Here is a 12756-nt window from a genome sequence, read left to right on the forward strand (position 1 = left end):
AAAACCACCTGTAACTGAGTAAATGTAAGTAGAACAGTTTAATGTCATACTGTGGAATATTCCAGGCAGCGCAATGACATATCCATATAAACAAGCAGGTGACGGACCCCCAACCAAAAGGTTTTTAACAGAATACTTTTGTGGATGACTCTGCTTTATGGAAAACTTGAACTAACTCAGACAGAGATGGATCAGCTTAATTGTCTTTAGGAATGGAAGGCCTAAGTGTTGTTTATCTGTTTTAATAAATTAATGATGGAATCTGCTTACTCCAGTTGTCTTTCTCCTCGATCCCTCCTGTATTTTGTGACCCTGAAAAGCCTTCCTCACTCAGAGCTGGTGAACATGACAAATGCTACAGCATAGCTTGTTTTTGTAACTCTAAAATCTGTTTGTGTTTTACTGCAGTTCTCTATAGCCATGGTGGCAGCCTCCAGGGATGGCAGAGAATAACTATTGTTTTAGAGGGCTTTGTACTTGTTTGGTTCAGCAGTGTTCTTTTTATCAGTAGAAAACAAAAGACAAAATAAAACATGATAAATGTGTCACCTTTTGTTGCTGCAGTGTTTGTAGTTTTGCAGTTATAATTATTTGAGGGAATTAAGTATAGCCCTACATCTGTTGAATTTTATACTGGCATGTATACAAACGTAACATGGATTTTATGTGCTATTTTGTTGTCTATTTCAACATCACTGTATACCTTATGTAACTGTATTGTTTTGTAACAGTAGCAAAAGTCCCAAATCACCCCAGTGTTTTAGCCATGCAGCAACATATCCTACGATGTTGTTTCAGGCAAATACTGTGTCTGGTGATGTTGACATGGCAATAAAATCCATTATTATCAGTAAATTCTAAATGTAATAGCATAAATCAGTAGTTTTATTTATGTATTGAACCAGGAAAATTCCACAGTCCTGGCCTCATAGGGAACCTTATTCTATGTATTTTATACTGGTAGGGAAAACCAGAGAAAACCTACACAGACATTAGTTAAATTGTTTTCTGTCTCTTTCAAATTCTAGTCCACCACAAACTGATACTTACCGGAAGAATGTGTGGTGCTCAATGCAGACCTTCCACAGCCTCTTGGCAGCTCTGTGGTTTGGTAGTTTAAAACCGATAGTGCTCTCAAACTGCTCATACTTAAAAAGAAGACAAAAAGTATATATCACCCATTAGTACAGTATACAGTGATGTAGCATACGCATCAACAAACTGTGGTGTTTTCTTTCATTATTATTTATTTATTTAATCTAAAACTTAACTTGCACTGTGAGAAATAGCTTTGAGCATTAAAACAGCAGATAATAATTTACTGAAAGAACCTCCTGTAGCCTACTGTAAGTGTAAACTTAAAAATAAAACAATTTCAAAGTTGCCTTTTTCTGTGAGTTTTGTGGCTGACAGTGCAGCTGCGGCGTCCCCATTAAAGAGCTCTTTCTTTGGTTCATCACAGACTCACTGTGTGTGTATGTGTTCATCACAGACTCAGTGTGTGTGTGTGTTCATCACAGACTCACTGTGTGTGTATGTGTTCATCACAGACTCAGTGTGTGTGTGTGTTCATCACAGACTCAGTGTGTGTATGTGTCACACAGACTCACTGTGTGTGTATGTGTTCATCACAGACTCAGTGTGTGTGTGTGTTCATCACAGACTCACTGTGTGTGTATGTGTTCATCACAGACTCAGTGTGTGTGTATGTGTCACACAGACTCAGTGTGTGTATGTGTCACACAGACACAGCAGGGGGCAGACAGAGGAGCAGCGTGTGGACTACATAGAGCACAGAAAGGGGGCTAGATTGGTACCAGGCATCACACTAGCACATTAGGATATAGAGGGCTTTAAGAACAATGTGAGTGTATGGCAAAAATAAAACAGTATCATAGCGAAGTGCCATAATATTTCAAGCCTCTGTGAGTGCTGTTTACGTATACAGTGAATATATTAACTTTACACATTTTTCCACACAAAAAAATCTTGATGTGCCATCAACTGTTTAGAATCTAAATTTAATACGTTATGTCTGCTTAAAATGCTTTTTTTTTTTTAAAGAATACTAATATTAGCAGGTGTATATATATATATATATATATATATATATACACATACATACATACATACATATACATATATACACACACACACACACACATATATATATATATATATATATATATGTATATGTATATATGTGTGTGTATTTTTTATATCTTTGTTAATTTCAAGTGGCATAAACATATACTTTGATATTTGGACTATTTTCCTAAATAGTTCAAATTACAACAGTAAGCATCCATCAACTCAGAGTACTATGTAATTCATAAAAGCTTAGTGTGTACCTCCCCTGGGCGTATCTTGATGTAAAAGTTGCTCCTTTTATAGGAGATCTTGAGGATCTTGGGCCAGGCAAAGCGATTGATCCTCAGTCTGTCGCGATAAATCAGCAGCCCATTGGCACATACTCCCAACATTATTTCAATCCCTTCTGAGTCCTGGAGAGTCATTATTGTCAGGCATAATGAGATCACATAATGCAGTTAACATAATAGAATTGCTTTAGAGAGACAGTACCTTGGCGTGATGGAGGTCTACCCCGTACATAGACAGCTTCTTCGCATTCTCCAAGAAGTTCATCTCGGCCTCTGCTGGAGTCATCCCCCTGTGAGCAGGACATCAATCAAGTATATTTGCTAAATTGACAGCTCTTTTCAAATTATACAGTCTCCTCGGGGCCAGTTTGGATTATGTGTATAATACATTGAATTTCACTTTCCTTCCGTCTCTAAAAGGAAAATGTTTGTGTGCCTGCCAATGATAAAGGCTGAATCAAGAGTGCACTGAAAGCTGTTACTCATACAACAGAGCCCAATAATGTGAGCATGTAAATGACACTGTGGGCACATCCATCACTGCAATAGAACACATTTATCATACTGTCAAATGTTGATAAAGGAAAGTATATCAAGCCAATTATTGTTAGCTTGTCCATTGCATGTCTATGCTTTTACTCTTTCTGCTACTGGAGAGACATATCTATGTAAGTTGGCTGATTCAAAGAAATGTACTTGTAGTTGCGATGGAGCTCCATGACTCTCTCCTCCAGCTCGCGGGTCTGGTTTGGGGCGTCTGGTTTGGGGCAAAGCGGAAGTCACTGACATAGTCTGAGCCATGGTCATCGTGGTCGTAGTCCCCCAGCTCGGCCTGCACAGTGTAGGAGCCTAGCAGGGCGTGAGTGACGAATGAGCAGGGCAGGCGTCCTGACAGCATGTCATCCCTCAGCTGCAGACACAGGTAGTACCTATCACACACACAAGGCACAGAACTGGCACTCAGACAAGCACGCTCCAACAGGCTCTACTCTGCTAATACACTACAGGTACAAACATCTTCGTTCTAATCCAGGATAACCACACATATTTGAACTGCTCTGACAAGAAAATAACCAAAAAGGGTAAATACGAGAATAAGTGCATGTCAACTGCATTCTTTTGACAATCACACTTTTGAACAAAACTCATGTCAATACAAGATTATTTTTAGATAGTTGAGAAAATCAAGTATAGTTTAACAATATTCTCTTTTATGTAAAAAATGATCTAGTTGCAGACACATCGCTTTACACATGTATAATCTGTTTAAAAATACAGTAGCAGCATGACTAAACTGCTGATACAGTATGTTTGATGAAGTATAGAGACCTTGTGATGTCTTCAGTGAGTTGTGAGGGGTCCGGAGGGTAGAACTTGACAGCAAAGGCAAAGAGCCAAGGAGAGTCTGTAAAAAGTCATCATAAAAATTACATCTCCCTGCTGATCTTGGTCTGTCATAGAGGAAGCAATTAGTGATAAAAGTGTAATTATGAATCATGATGGAAGTGTGGCTGACAAAATGTGTGCCAACAAATCTAAACCTGACTAATGATAATGAAAACATCTATCAGACCAGTTACTTGGAAGAGAAACTCACTGCGCATCTGCTTCTTGATCTCCTTAGAGGGGTCCAACCAGTTCTGAAAAACAGAAGGCACAAATCACAGAGGGCAGTGAGAAACGTGCACACCCCAGCGTCTCATTGGGCTGTAATGGGCATCAGCGTTCCTAATGAAACTGCTCCATATGGTAAAATAAGAGAAAATCTCCCACCTGCTGAGCCTCTCAACGCGCACACAGAACATTTCACTTTACAGGCATCTGTTTCAGCAGTGTTGCAGCGTCACCACTCATATTGAATCTAGACTCCAAAACTCTTCACAATGTGTGCTGCCCATTGAGTTTATTCAGGTTTTAGGTTTTATTAGCATTAGTATACATTCACATATGTTGTTTTATCCTGCAAAACCTCTTTTTGTACTTTTTGTCTTTGAGGAGCACCTCATTTTTTACTTTTAGAACCAAACAATGCACTCTTATCTCTACTTTCAATTTTACAAGCTCCTACTTTTATGGTGTTGCTTTGTGCTGTTTTGTGTTGTTTTCTAATGAGTGTGTCTATGTGTTTGTTAAAATATATTAAAACATACAACAATAACACCAGCTGTTCCGTGTGGTTTAATCAGATCACTCATGAATATCAAGCATGCTGTATTATTAAAAGTACAGCGGCCAAGTCATATATTTAAGATTTAAACCACTTCATATTTTAAACTGCTTGTTGTGCAGCAAGCAGTCTGATCTAACAGAGGGAGCACATGTGCTCATTCTGTGACAGTCTTCGTGTAGTCACATCAGAGGATCATCAAAGCTCTGTCCTGAAGCAGCCTGGCCTCCTGTGGCATGTCAGTACACTGTTCCCCAGCACATGTACACACTACCTCATACTAATACACATTTAATTCTGTTTGTTCTGTTTATTTCTGCTTGCGATTGTCTTAGTCTATTCTGTGTTTGTGTGTGTATATGTACATGTGTATATGTATATGCTGCACTACTAATACACAGTGTTGGGAAGGTTACTTTTAAAATGTATTCCCCTACAGATTACAGATTACATACACCAAAATGTAGTTTGTAACGGAATCCATTAAATTACTTAAAGTGAGTAACGTAATCTGAATACTTTGGATTACGTGATTTGCTGCAGAAAAGCAAAGACTAGGATATTGTAACATAAGAAGTTTTTTTCTGATAAAAGAAAATAAAAAGTCCAGACTTTAATAAACCGTATTAAAAATATTATTGATAGAAGACGAGGAGACACGTCCGCACAGCATGATTTAGTCCTGTTAAATCCTGTTTTAGTCCTGGTTTAGACCTGTTTTAGTCCTGGTTTAGTCTTGGTTTAGTCCTGGTTTAGTCCTGGTTCTAATCCTGGTTTAGACCTGGTTCTAATCCTGGTTTAGACCTGGTTCTAATCCTGGTTTAGACCTGGTTTAGTCCTGGTTTAGTCCTGGTTTAGACCTGGTTTAGACCTGGTTTAGTCCTGGTTTAGTCCTGTTAAATCCTGTTTTAGTCCTGGTTTAGATCTAGTTTAGACCTGGTTTAGTCCTGGTTTAGACCTGGTTTAATCTTGGTTTAGTCCTGGTTTAGTCCTGGTTTAGACCTGGTTTAGTCCTGGTTTAGTCCTGGTTTAGTCCTGGTTCTAATCCTGGTTTAGACCTGGTTTAGACCTGGTTTAGACCTGGTTTAGTCCTGGTTTAGCCCAAAATGTGAAAACAGGAAAATACCTCCATATAATCCATTTATTTCAGCAAAGTAACTGTAATCCAATTACCACTCACTGAAACAGTAACTGTAACTGAATACAGTTACTCATAATTTGTACTCTGATTACGTAACTCCAGTACATGTAATCTGTTACTCCCCAACACTGTTAATACATAAACACACTACTACACAAATAAACATATAGTCATAACTCATACACTAATACCCAGACTGCAGCACTATTTAATCAGGCTGCTAAAACTCTAATGAGGTGAGGGTGGTTATAGGCCCCTGGAATCTACCTTATATCAGATAAGGCCAAAGTACACTCAATTAGCATAGCATTTACTCTAAAAAGTATATATACACTAATGAGAACGTTTCTTCAACTTTGGCTATTTACCCACATTATGAAGCCATCACAGTCACTGAAAGCCCTCCCTTAGTGCTCATATCAAAGACTGTATGTGCGCAGAGACAGAAAGGGCATCTGAAGTGACATTTGAAATCCCGGGACTGTTTGGTGATTTCCGGAGGCAGCAGGCTTCAGCTCCTCCCTGATAAGCATGGTTCTGATCCTCTGTCACACTGATCAAAGTGGCAATGCTAACTGCTCAACCACGCTGACTCTTTTATGTGTCAGAATGTCTAACTAGTCAGTTTACCACCAGGACATTAGTCGGTCCACCCACAGGGGGCAGCACATTCTGACAAACATATTAAAAGCAAATGTGTTAATAGGGTGTTCTGTACTGTAACCTGTTGCCAGTGTTGGGGAGTAACAGATTACATGTACTGGAGTTACATAATCAGAGTACAAATTATGAGTAACTGTATTCAGTTACAGTTACTGTTTCAGTGAGTGGTAATTGGATTACAGTTACTTTGTTGAAATAAATGGATGATATGGAGGTATTTTCCTGTTTTCACATTTTGAGCTAAATCAGGACTAAAACCAGGACTAAACCAGGTCTAAACCAGGTCTAAACCCAGACTAAACCAGGTCTAAACCAGGACTAAACAGGACTAAAACCAGGACTAAACCAGGACTAAACCAGGTCTAACCAGGTCTAAACCAGACTAAACCAGGTCTAAACCAGGACTAAACCAGGTCTAAACCAGGTCTAAACTAGGTCTAAACCAGGACTAAACCAGGACTAAACCAGGTCTAAACCAGGACTAAACCAGGACTAAACCAGGTCTAAACTAGGTCTAAACCAGGACTAAACCAGGTCTAAACCAGGTCTAAACCAGGACTAAACCAGGACTAAACCAGGTCTAAACCAGGACTAAACCAGGATTAAACCAGGTCTAAACCAGGATTAAACCAGGTCTAAACCAGGACTAAACCAGGTCTAAACCAGGTCTAAACCAGGTCTAAACCAGGACTAAACCAGGACTAAACCAGATTAAACCAGGTCTAAACCAGGACTAAACCAGGTCTAAACTAGATCTAAACCAGGACTAAAACAGGATTTAACAGGACTAAACCAGGACTAAACCAGGTCTAAACCAGGTCTAAACCAGGACTAAGACAGGACTAAAACAGGACTAAATCCTGCTGTGTGGACGTGTCTCCTCGTCTTCTATCAATAATACTTTTAATTTGGTTCAGTAAAGTCTGGATTTTTTTTTTCTTTTATCAGACAACTCACTTTAAGTAATTTAATGGATTATGTTACAAACTACATTTTGGGGTATGTAATCTGTAATCTGTAGGGGAGTACATTTTAAAAGTAACCTTCCCAACGCTGCCTGTTGCTCAATAAATGACTGATTTTGAACTAATTTATTTATTTTGTTGTATCAGTTTTCATTTATTTGAGTAATAGTGTGTCAAAATGTTAAATCAACCTAAATAATTTATAATTGACTCAACTGTACATAATATTTTTCCTCTTGTACTTAGTGGTTGCATTTCATTGACACATTGGTATTGTGAAGCTCTGAATTAGAACTAAGGCAAATGGCTACATCATTCAACCTCTTACAATACCTGAGTGCCAATATACACTCCAGACAATTTGAAATCAGGCTTTATGGTTTTGAATGCATCAAAGATAAATCACATTTTTCTTTCAAACAGCGAACACATTCAGTAAGTGTTTGTCAAAATTAACACTAAACTATTAATATTTTAGAGTGATGGAGGATGTTGCCAACCTTATCCAATAAGTGAATGGGAAATTCACCACAAACCACAAATTCTCCTGTACTTGATTTCAAAATTTGAGTCAGGAACACGTTTTAGTCTGAGCTTTTAGCCCTGCCCACTTAGTACACTGTGCCACAGAACACACAGACGAGGGTCTGGGACAGTCTCATGTAGCTGTTTCCTTATAGTTTTCCAATCTCCAACCACTATTTACTTTTTTGTCACTCTTGAAGTGTCACGTGTTAGCTGTCTGGGATAACGTCAGGTAGTTGGTTTCCCATTATTCTTTGTATCAGTGAGCCTGATTGGATGAAAATTGGGGACCCTGTCTGGACCTTCTGTTAATTATAGAGCTCCACAGTCCCGCCCACTTCGAAGTCCGCTCTGGTGCTAGGAGTAAAATTTCAATAAAATTAAAATTTTTCCAATAGACTTAAAAAAAAAAAAAAATCTAATATCAAGAGTTCAAAGTGTTGCGGACACTAATTAGCTACATAGTAAAGTTTTTGGCTGCTCCTCACTTCTCTCTAGCAAGCGACCGGAACCACCTACAGAACTTAGTTTGCGTTTCCCTCAGTCTACTTTTAAACACTAAACCTAGAGTATTCTGCAGGATCAGTGCACATGCTTTTAACATTTTCATATCTTTAATCTGCAAATGTTTCACTGTCTCGTGTTTTGATTCACCATTTCATGTTATGATTGATGTGTTAGTGTTTTATGCTGCCTCCTGACTAGATCATCATTGTAAATGCAAAGATGTTCTCCATTGACTTGCCTGGTAAAATATTGAATACATAAAATAAATAAAAAGTCCAAAAAGCACATTTAAAATCCAAGATTCATCAAAATGTTTAATTTAGAGGTTTAAAAAGTTTCAGAAATAGATTGCACATAAAATTATAGGTCTTGTGGTCATTACCACGTAGCTAATTAGCCCTAAGCAAACTTCCAAACCTTTAATTTTTTTTATAATTTTTTCCCCTCAAAGTCTACAGGAACAATTTATGAGAAATTTACTTTTGGAACTGGGGGGTAGACAATGACTGCTGAGCTTCATTACCAGAGAAAATTATATGTAAAATTAATTTTTCGCTGCTTTTACCATACATTGCATAATGTAAAGAGATTGTGACAAGAATACATTAAATCAGGTACAGGCCCTAAGACCACACATAAACCACTGACCTTCTGTGTGTCACTGTCTGCAAAGGTCAAGCCAAAGTAGTCCTTCTCCAGGAGGTTCAGGTGCTCACAGACCAGATCCACCAGAGCCTGCCCTTTGGAGTGTTTCTGCCAAAGAGCACAGACACAGTGGTAAAGAGACAAGCAAACATAAATGCAATCCCCCCTGCTTCATTGTTGCTATAATGTGCATTATGTTCTTGTTACAGCCCATTAGCCACATGTTTATAGCATATATTGCTTTCTCAGTTTGAGACTTTAGTCCAGTTGTATTTGCATCTAAATTTTAAAGTTATTTTTCCATTATTTTCACAATTATTGAACATTTCGATGATTTGTGTTTTCACTCCAAGGAAAAGCAAGTAAAGAAAACATAAGAGAAAGCAAATCTGTTCCAACCAACATATTTATAGTGTTTTATCTCATCTGTAGTTATTAGATGGGACAGCCTTGGACAATTTCACCAATTCCTTTTAAATGTCTTATATTACACAAAATTGATGTGAGCTGTAAGTTATGTTATAATGTTGTTGTTGCTCTTGAGAAACATACCTGGAGTTGTGTTTTGTTTCATTCACATGTGTAGGAGTAATCCTTTATTATTAGTCTTTTACAGCTCCAAAGCTCCAAATGCTCTGTTCTGTTAACAGCTACCTTTTCAGTAGAGATTAGCAATTCTAGGGTTGAAATTATCCAAATGATTCTAGGGAAGATAAATGGAGTTTAAAAACATAATGGAGCACTTCCTGTATTACCACATGACATCACAAGGTGGAACAGAGTGTCTTCAGTTTGAGAGAAGAACTTAAACATGTGTGAATGAAACAAAACACAACTCCAGTTATGTTAAGTGGAAGCAACATTATAACAGATCAGAAAAGTCTTCATATGGGTCCTTGTGGTAGAAATGTATTGCGCCCCTCAGCCACTCAGGTGCACTGTGCATTGTGAATTCAAAACGGTTAATTATAGATTTTTAAATAAATTCTAATTCCAATATTTTTGGGTATGACAAAAATCTATTTATTCTAGGATACTGAAAAAGTAAATGGAGGCCCAACTGTATCAATGTAATTTAACAAGAGGCACATATGGTGCTTGACTCTGGGCTGGCAGCAGAGATGAAGCAAGTGGTTACCAAGGAAACAGAAGCACTATTATCCCTGGCATGTCTCATTATTTCTTATGTAAGACTTTACATTTGGGTGAAATGTTGTCTTTGACACATAAGGACTTAATTCACAGTGTCAAAGTTGATGTAGCCATATAAATATTATGTAAACGGCATGAGCTGGGCAAGTGTAGGTAAAACAATAGTGTCTTTTAAACAGAAACATCATTATATAGACAGTCTGGTCTGCTAAAGCAATTTGTAGCACATAAACAAAACGCCTGACATGAAACAGGTTAACGTACAAAACATAATTTTCTCTAAAATAGTCTTATCTACCACTCTGCAGCTGTACAGTGTAAATGAGGTCAGCAGAGGCAAGGGCTGCCTGTGGGTATATACATACAGTGAACAGGTCTAGCCCCGAGTTAGGACCGAGCATGGAGGATTAGATTATAGGGTTGTCAAAGGTATCGAAATCAGATAATACTAAAACTACTATCAAATCTAGATACTAATTTCAGCAAGTAAAACAGATTCACAGCACAGAAATGAATCTTTGTTGAATAGCTTTAGAATGATCTTGAGTTGTGTCAGAACAAATATAAGTCTATGTTCAGACTGCAGGGCTTAACGCTCAATTCCGATTTTTTTGTGAAATCCGATGTTTTTGTGAGGTCGTTCACATTTCCAATTAAATGCGACTTGTATGTGACTCCAGTGTGAACGTTAAATGGCCCGAAAGTGTCCCACATGTGCACTGGAGACACGATGGCGTCAACCGCAGCGAGTGTGCTCTGTGTTTACAGAAGTTGTCCAAACATGGACGCAGCATCGAGCATCTGGAGATTTTAAAGTTCCTCTCGTACCGGAGCCAAAACATGAACAACTTACTTGTTTTAAGGAGGAGATTGTGAAGGAGAAGGACGAGGTTTTTGGCCGTGGTGTTTTGTGGGACAGCGGCAGCGACGTCCGTAGAAAGGAACGTGTGGATGTGGAGATGTAGTCAAGAGTGGTGAGTGGTGATGTGCTTCACTTCAGTGACATGGAGTTCATTAACAATTTTTGCCTACTTCAGCGCAAAATAGTGATGTTTGTGTCTTGTTGATAACGTGTAGGTGGATGAATGCACTTTGGGCGTTCACACTGAAGTCGCATGTCAAAAGATCAGATATGTATCAGTTTCAGGAGCACATATCCAAGTGTCCTGGGTCACATTTGAAAAAATCGAATCTGTGTGGTTCAGACTGACATTAAAAGATCAGACACAGGTCACATAGAGGCCAAAAAATTGGATTTGGATCACTTCAGGCTGCAGTCTGAACGCAGCCTATGACCACACAGACTACTATATGTCCATGGATTCTACCTGGATGACTAAGGGATTAACATTCATAAGGAAACGAAAGGCCAAGAAAGTACTACGATACAATGTTGAAAATGTCATTCTGTTGTGCTTTTATTATCATCATAGTATTGGAAGTGGTATTGAATATCAAGTATATTCCTTAGTATCGAAATTGAGTTACACATTTGTACAACACTATTAGGTTGTGTGCAAGTTTGATCAGGGAAAATGGAACTCCTAGAGGAGTCCCAAAGTATACCCAAAGACCCAATAAAGCTTGCTCTTAGTCTTAGATCTAATTTTATAAACATCATTGGCTTAAGATTAATAAAGAAAACCAGGGTCTCGGTTTCCATTGTTTTCTTCACTCCTTTCCTTCATTTTAGGGAAACCTCTGTATCCAAGGAAACTCCACTCAGGCGCAGAGAGAACGTGCAAACTCCAATGGTCTCACATGATCCTAGAACCAGTGCAAATACTAAAAAGTGCAATATAGCTACAAGTATATGGTCCCGGTCAAGCAGAAGTAAACAGCAAGGCCAAAAATTAAAGTTAATGCATCTGATATAAAAATGTATTGAACAGATACATATGTACTCTAGTTTATGAAACTGTTGACCTTTTTCTGTACCATTTTTGGTTCTAAAGTTCCATACGTTTTAAACAGACCATGTATGAAACATGTAACAAAAATTATTGCCCAAATTTCAAAGACCTGCAAATCATGTCAATAAATGGATGTATTTCATCATATCTTGTGTTATTCCATCTTTGAACTGTTGATGAAGGGACATGATTAAAAAAAAAAAAAAAAAAGTATTTAAAATGATAAAAATTTGCTTGGAAGGACTGACATATTTTATAGAAATAGTTTCCTTTCCTTTTTGAAGTAATATTAAAGTATTCAGAAGAAAAAAGCGACAAATGATGTAAAATCCTGCACCTTCTACTTGTTTGCACAATTTTCCCTCCGTTACTTTTCCCTCCGTTACCATGACCTTTCTTAATAAAAAATCTCATTAGTCAAAAAGTAAGAGGTTTTTCAACCTAATCTTGTACCATATGGTAGAAAACTATATGAAGCAAATATTCAAACCAGTTTGTTAAGGATATGGAAGTGAGAACCAAGAGTTATCACTGTTTGGATTTATTGCCCAAAAAGTGCTGCATATTTCATTCCCTCCGTTACCGACATGAGTTTTTAAATTTTTTTTGTCAACAACTTGAAAGAATATCACAGGTTTAACTTGACCCTGTTGGAGTGTAACTCTTTCCTACATTCTGATACTTTACTTATTTCAAT

The 12756-nt window shown here is 37.9% G+C and overlaps 1 protein-coding gene across 1 annotated transcript in view; it reads right to left on the minus strand.

The window, feature by feature from the left end:
* Positions 1 to 12756, minus strand: part of LOC110170200 (band 4.1-like protein 1) — a 104078-nt gene that overhangs the window by 23180 nt on the left and 68142 nt on the right. Inside the window, 8 exon segments of the mRNA XM_020935831.2 lie at positions 1051 to 1148; positions 2352 to 2504; positions 2584 to 2671; positions 3078 to 3136; positions 3139 to 3310; positions 3711 to 3786; positions 3979 to 4021; positions 8998 to 9102. Of these exon segments, the coding sequence (XP_020791490.2) occupies positions 1051 to 1148; positions 2352 to 2504; positions 2584 to 2671; positions 3078 to 3136; positions 3139 to 3310; positions 3711 to 3786; positions 3979 to 4021; positions 8998 to 9102 (794 nt within the window).

Source organism: Boleophthalmus pectinirostris, unplaced genomic scaffold (genome assembly GCF_026225935.1).
Source record: "Boleophthalmus pectinirostris isolate CB_2022bp ecotype Guang Dong unplaced genomic scaffold, ASM2622593v1 HiC_scaffold_3, whole genome shotgun sequence".
Taxonomy (NCBI): Eukaryota; Metazoa; Chordata; class Actinopteri; order Gobiiformes; family Gobiidae; genus Boleophthalmus; species Boleophthalmus pectinirostris.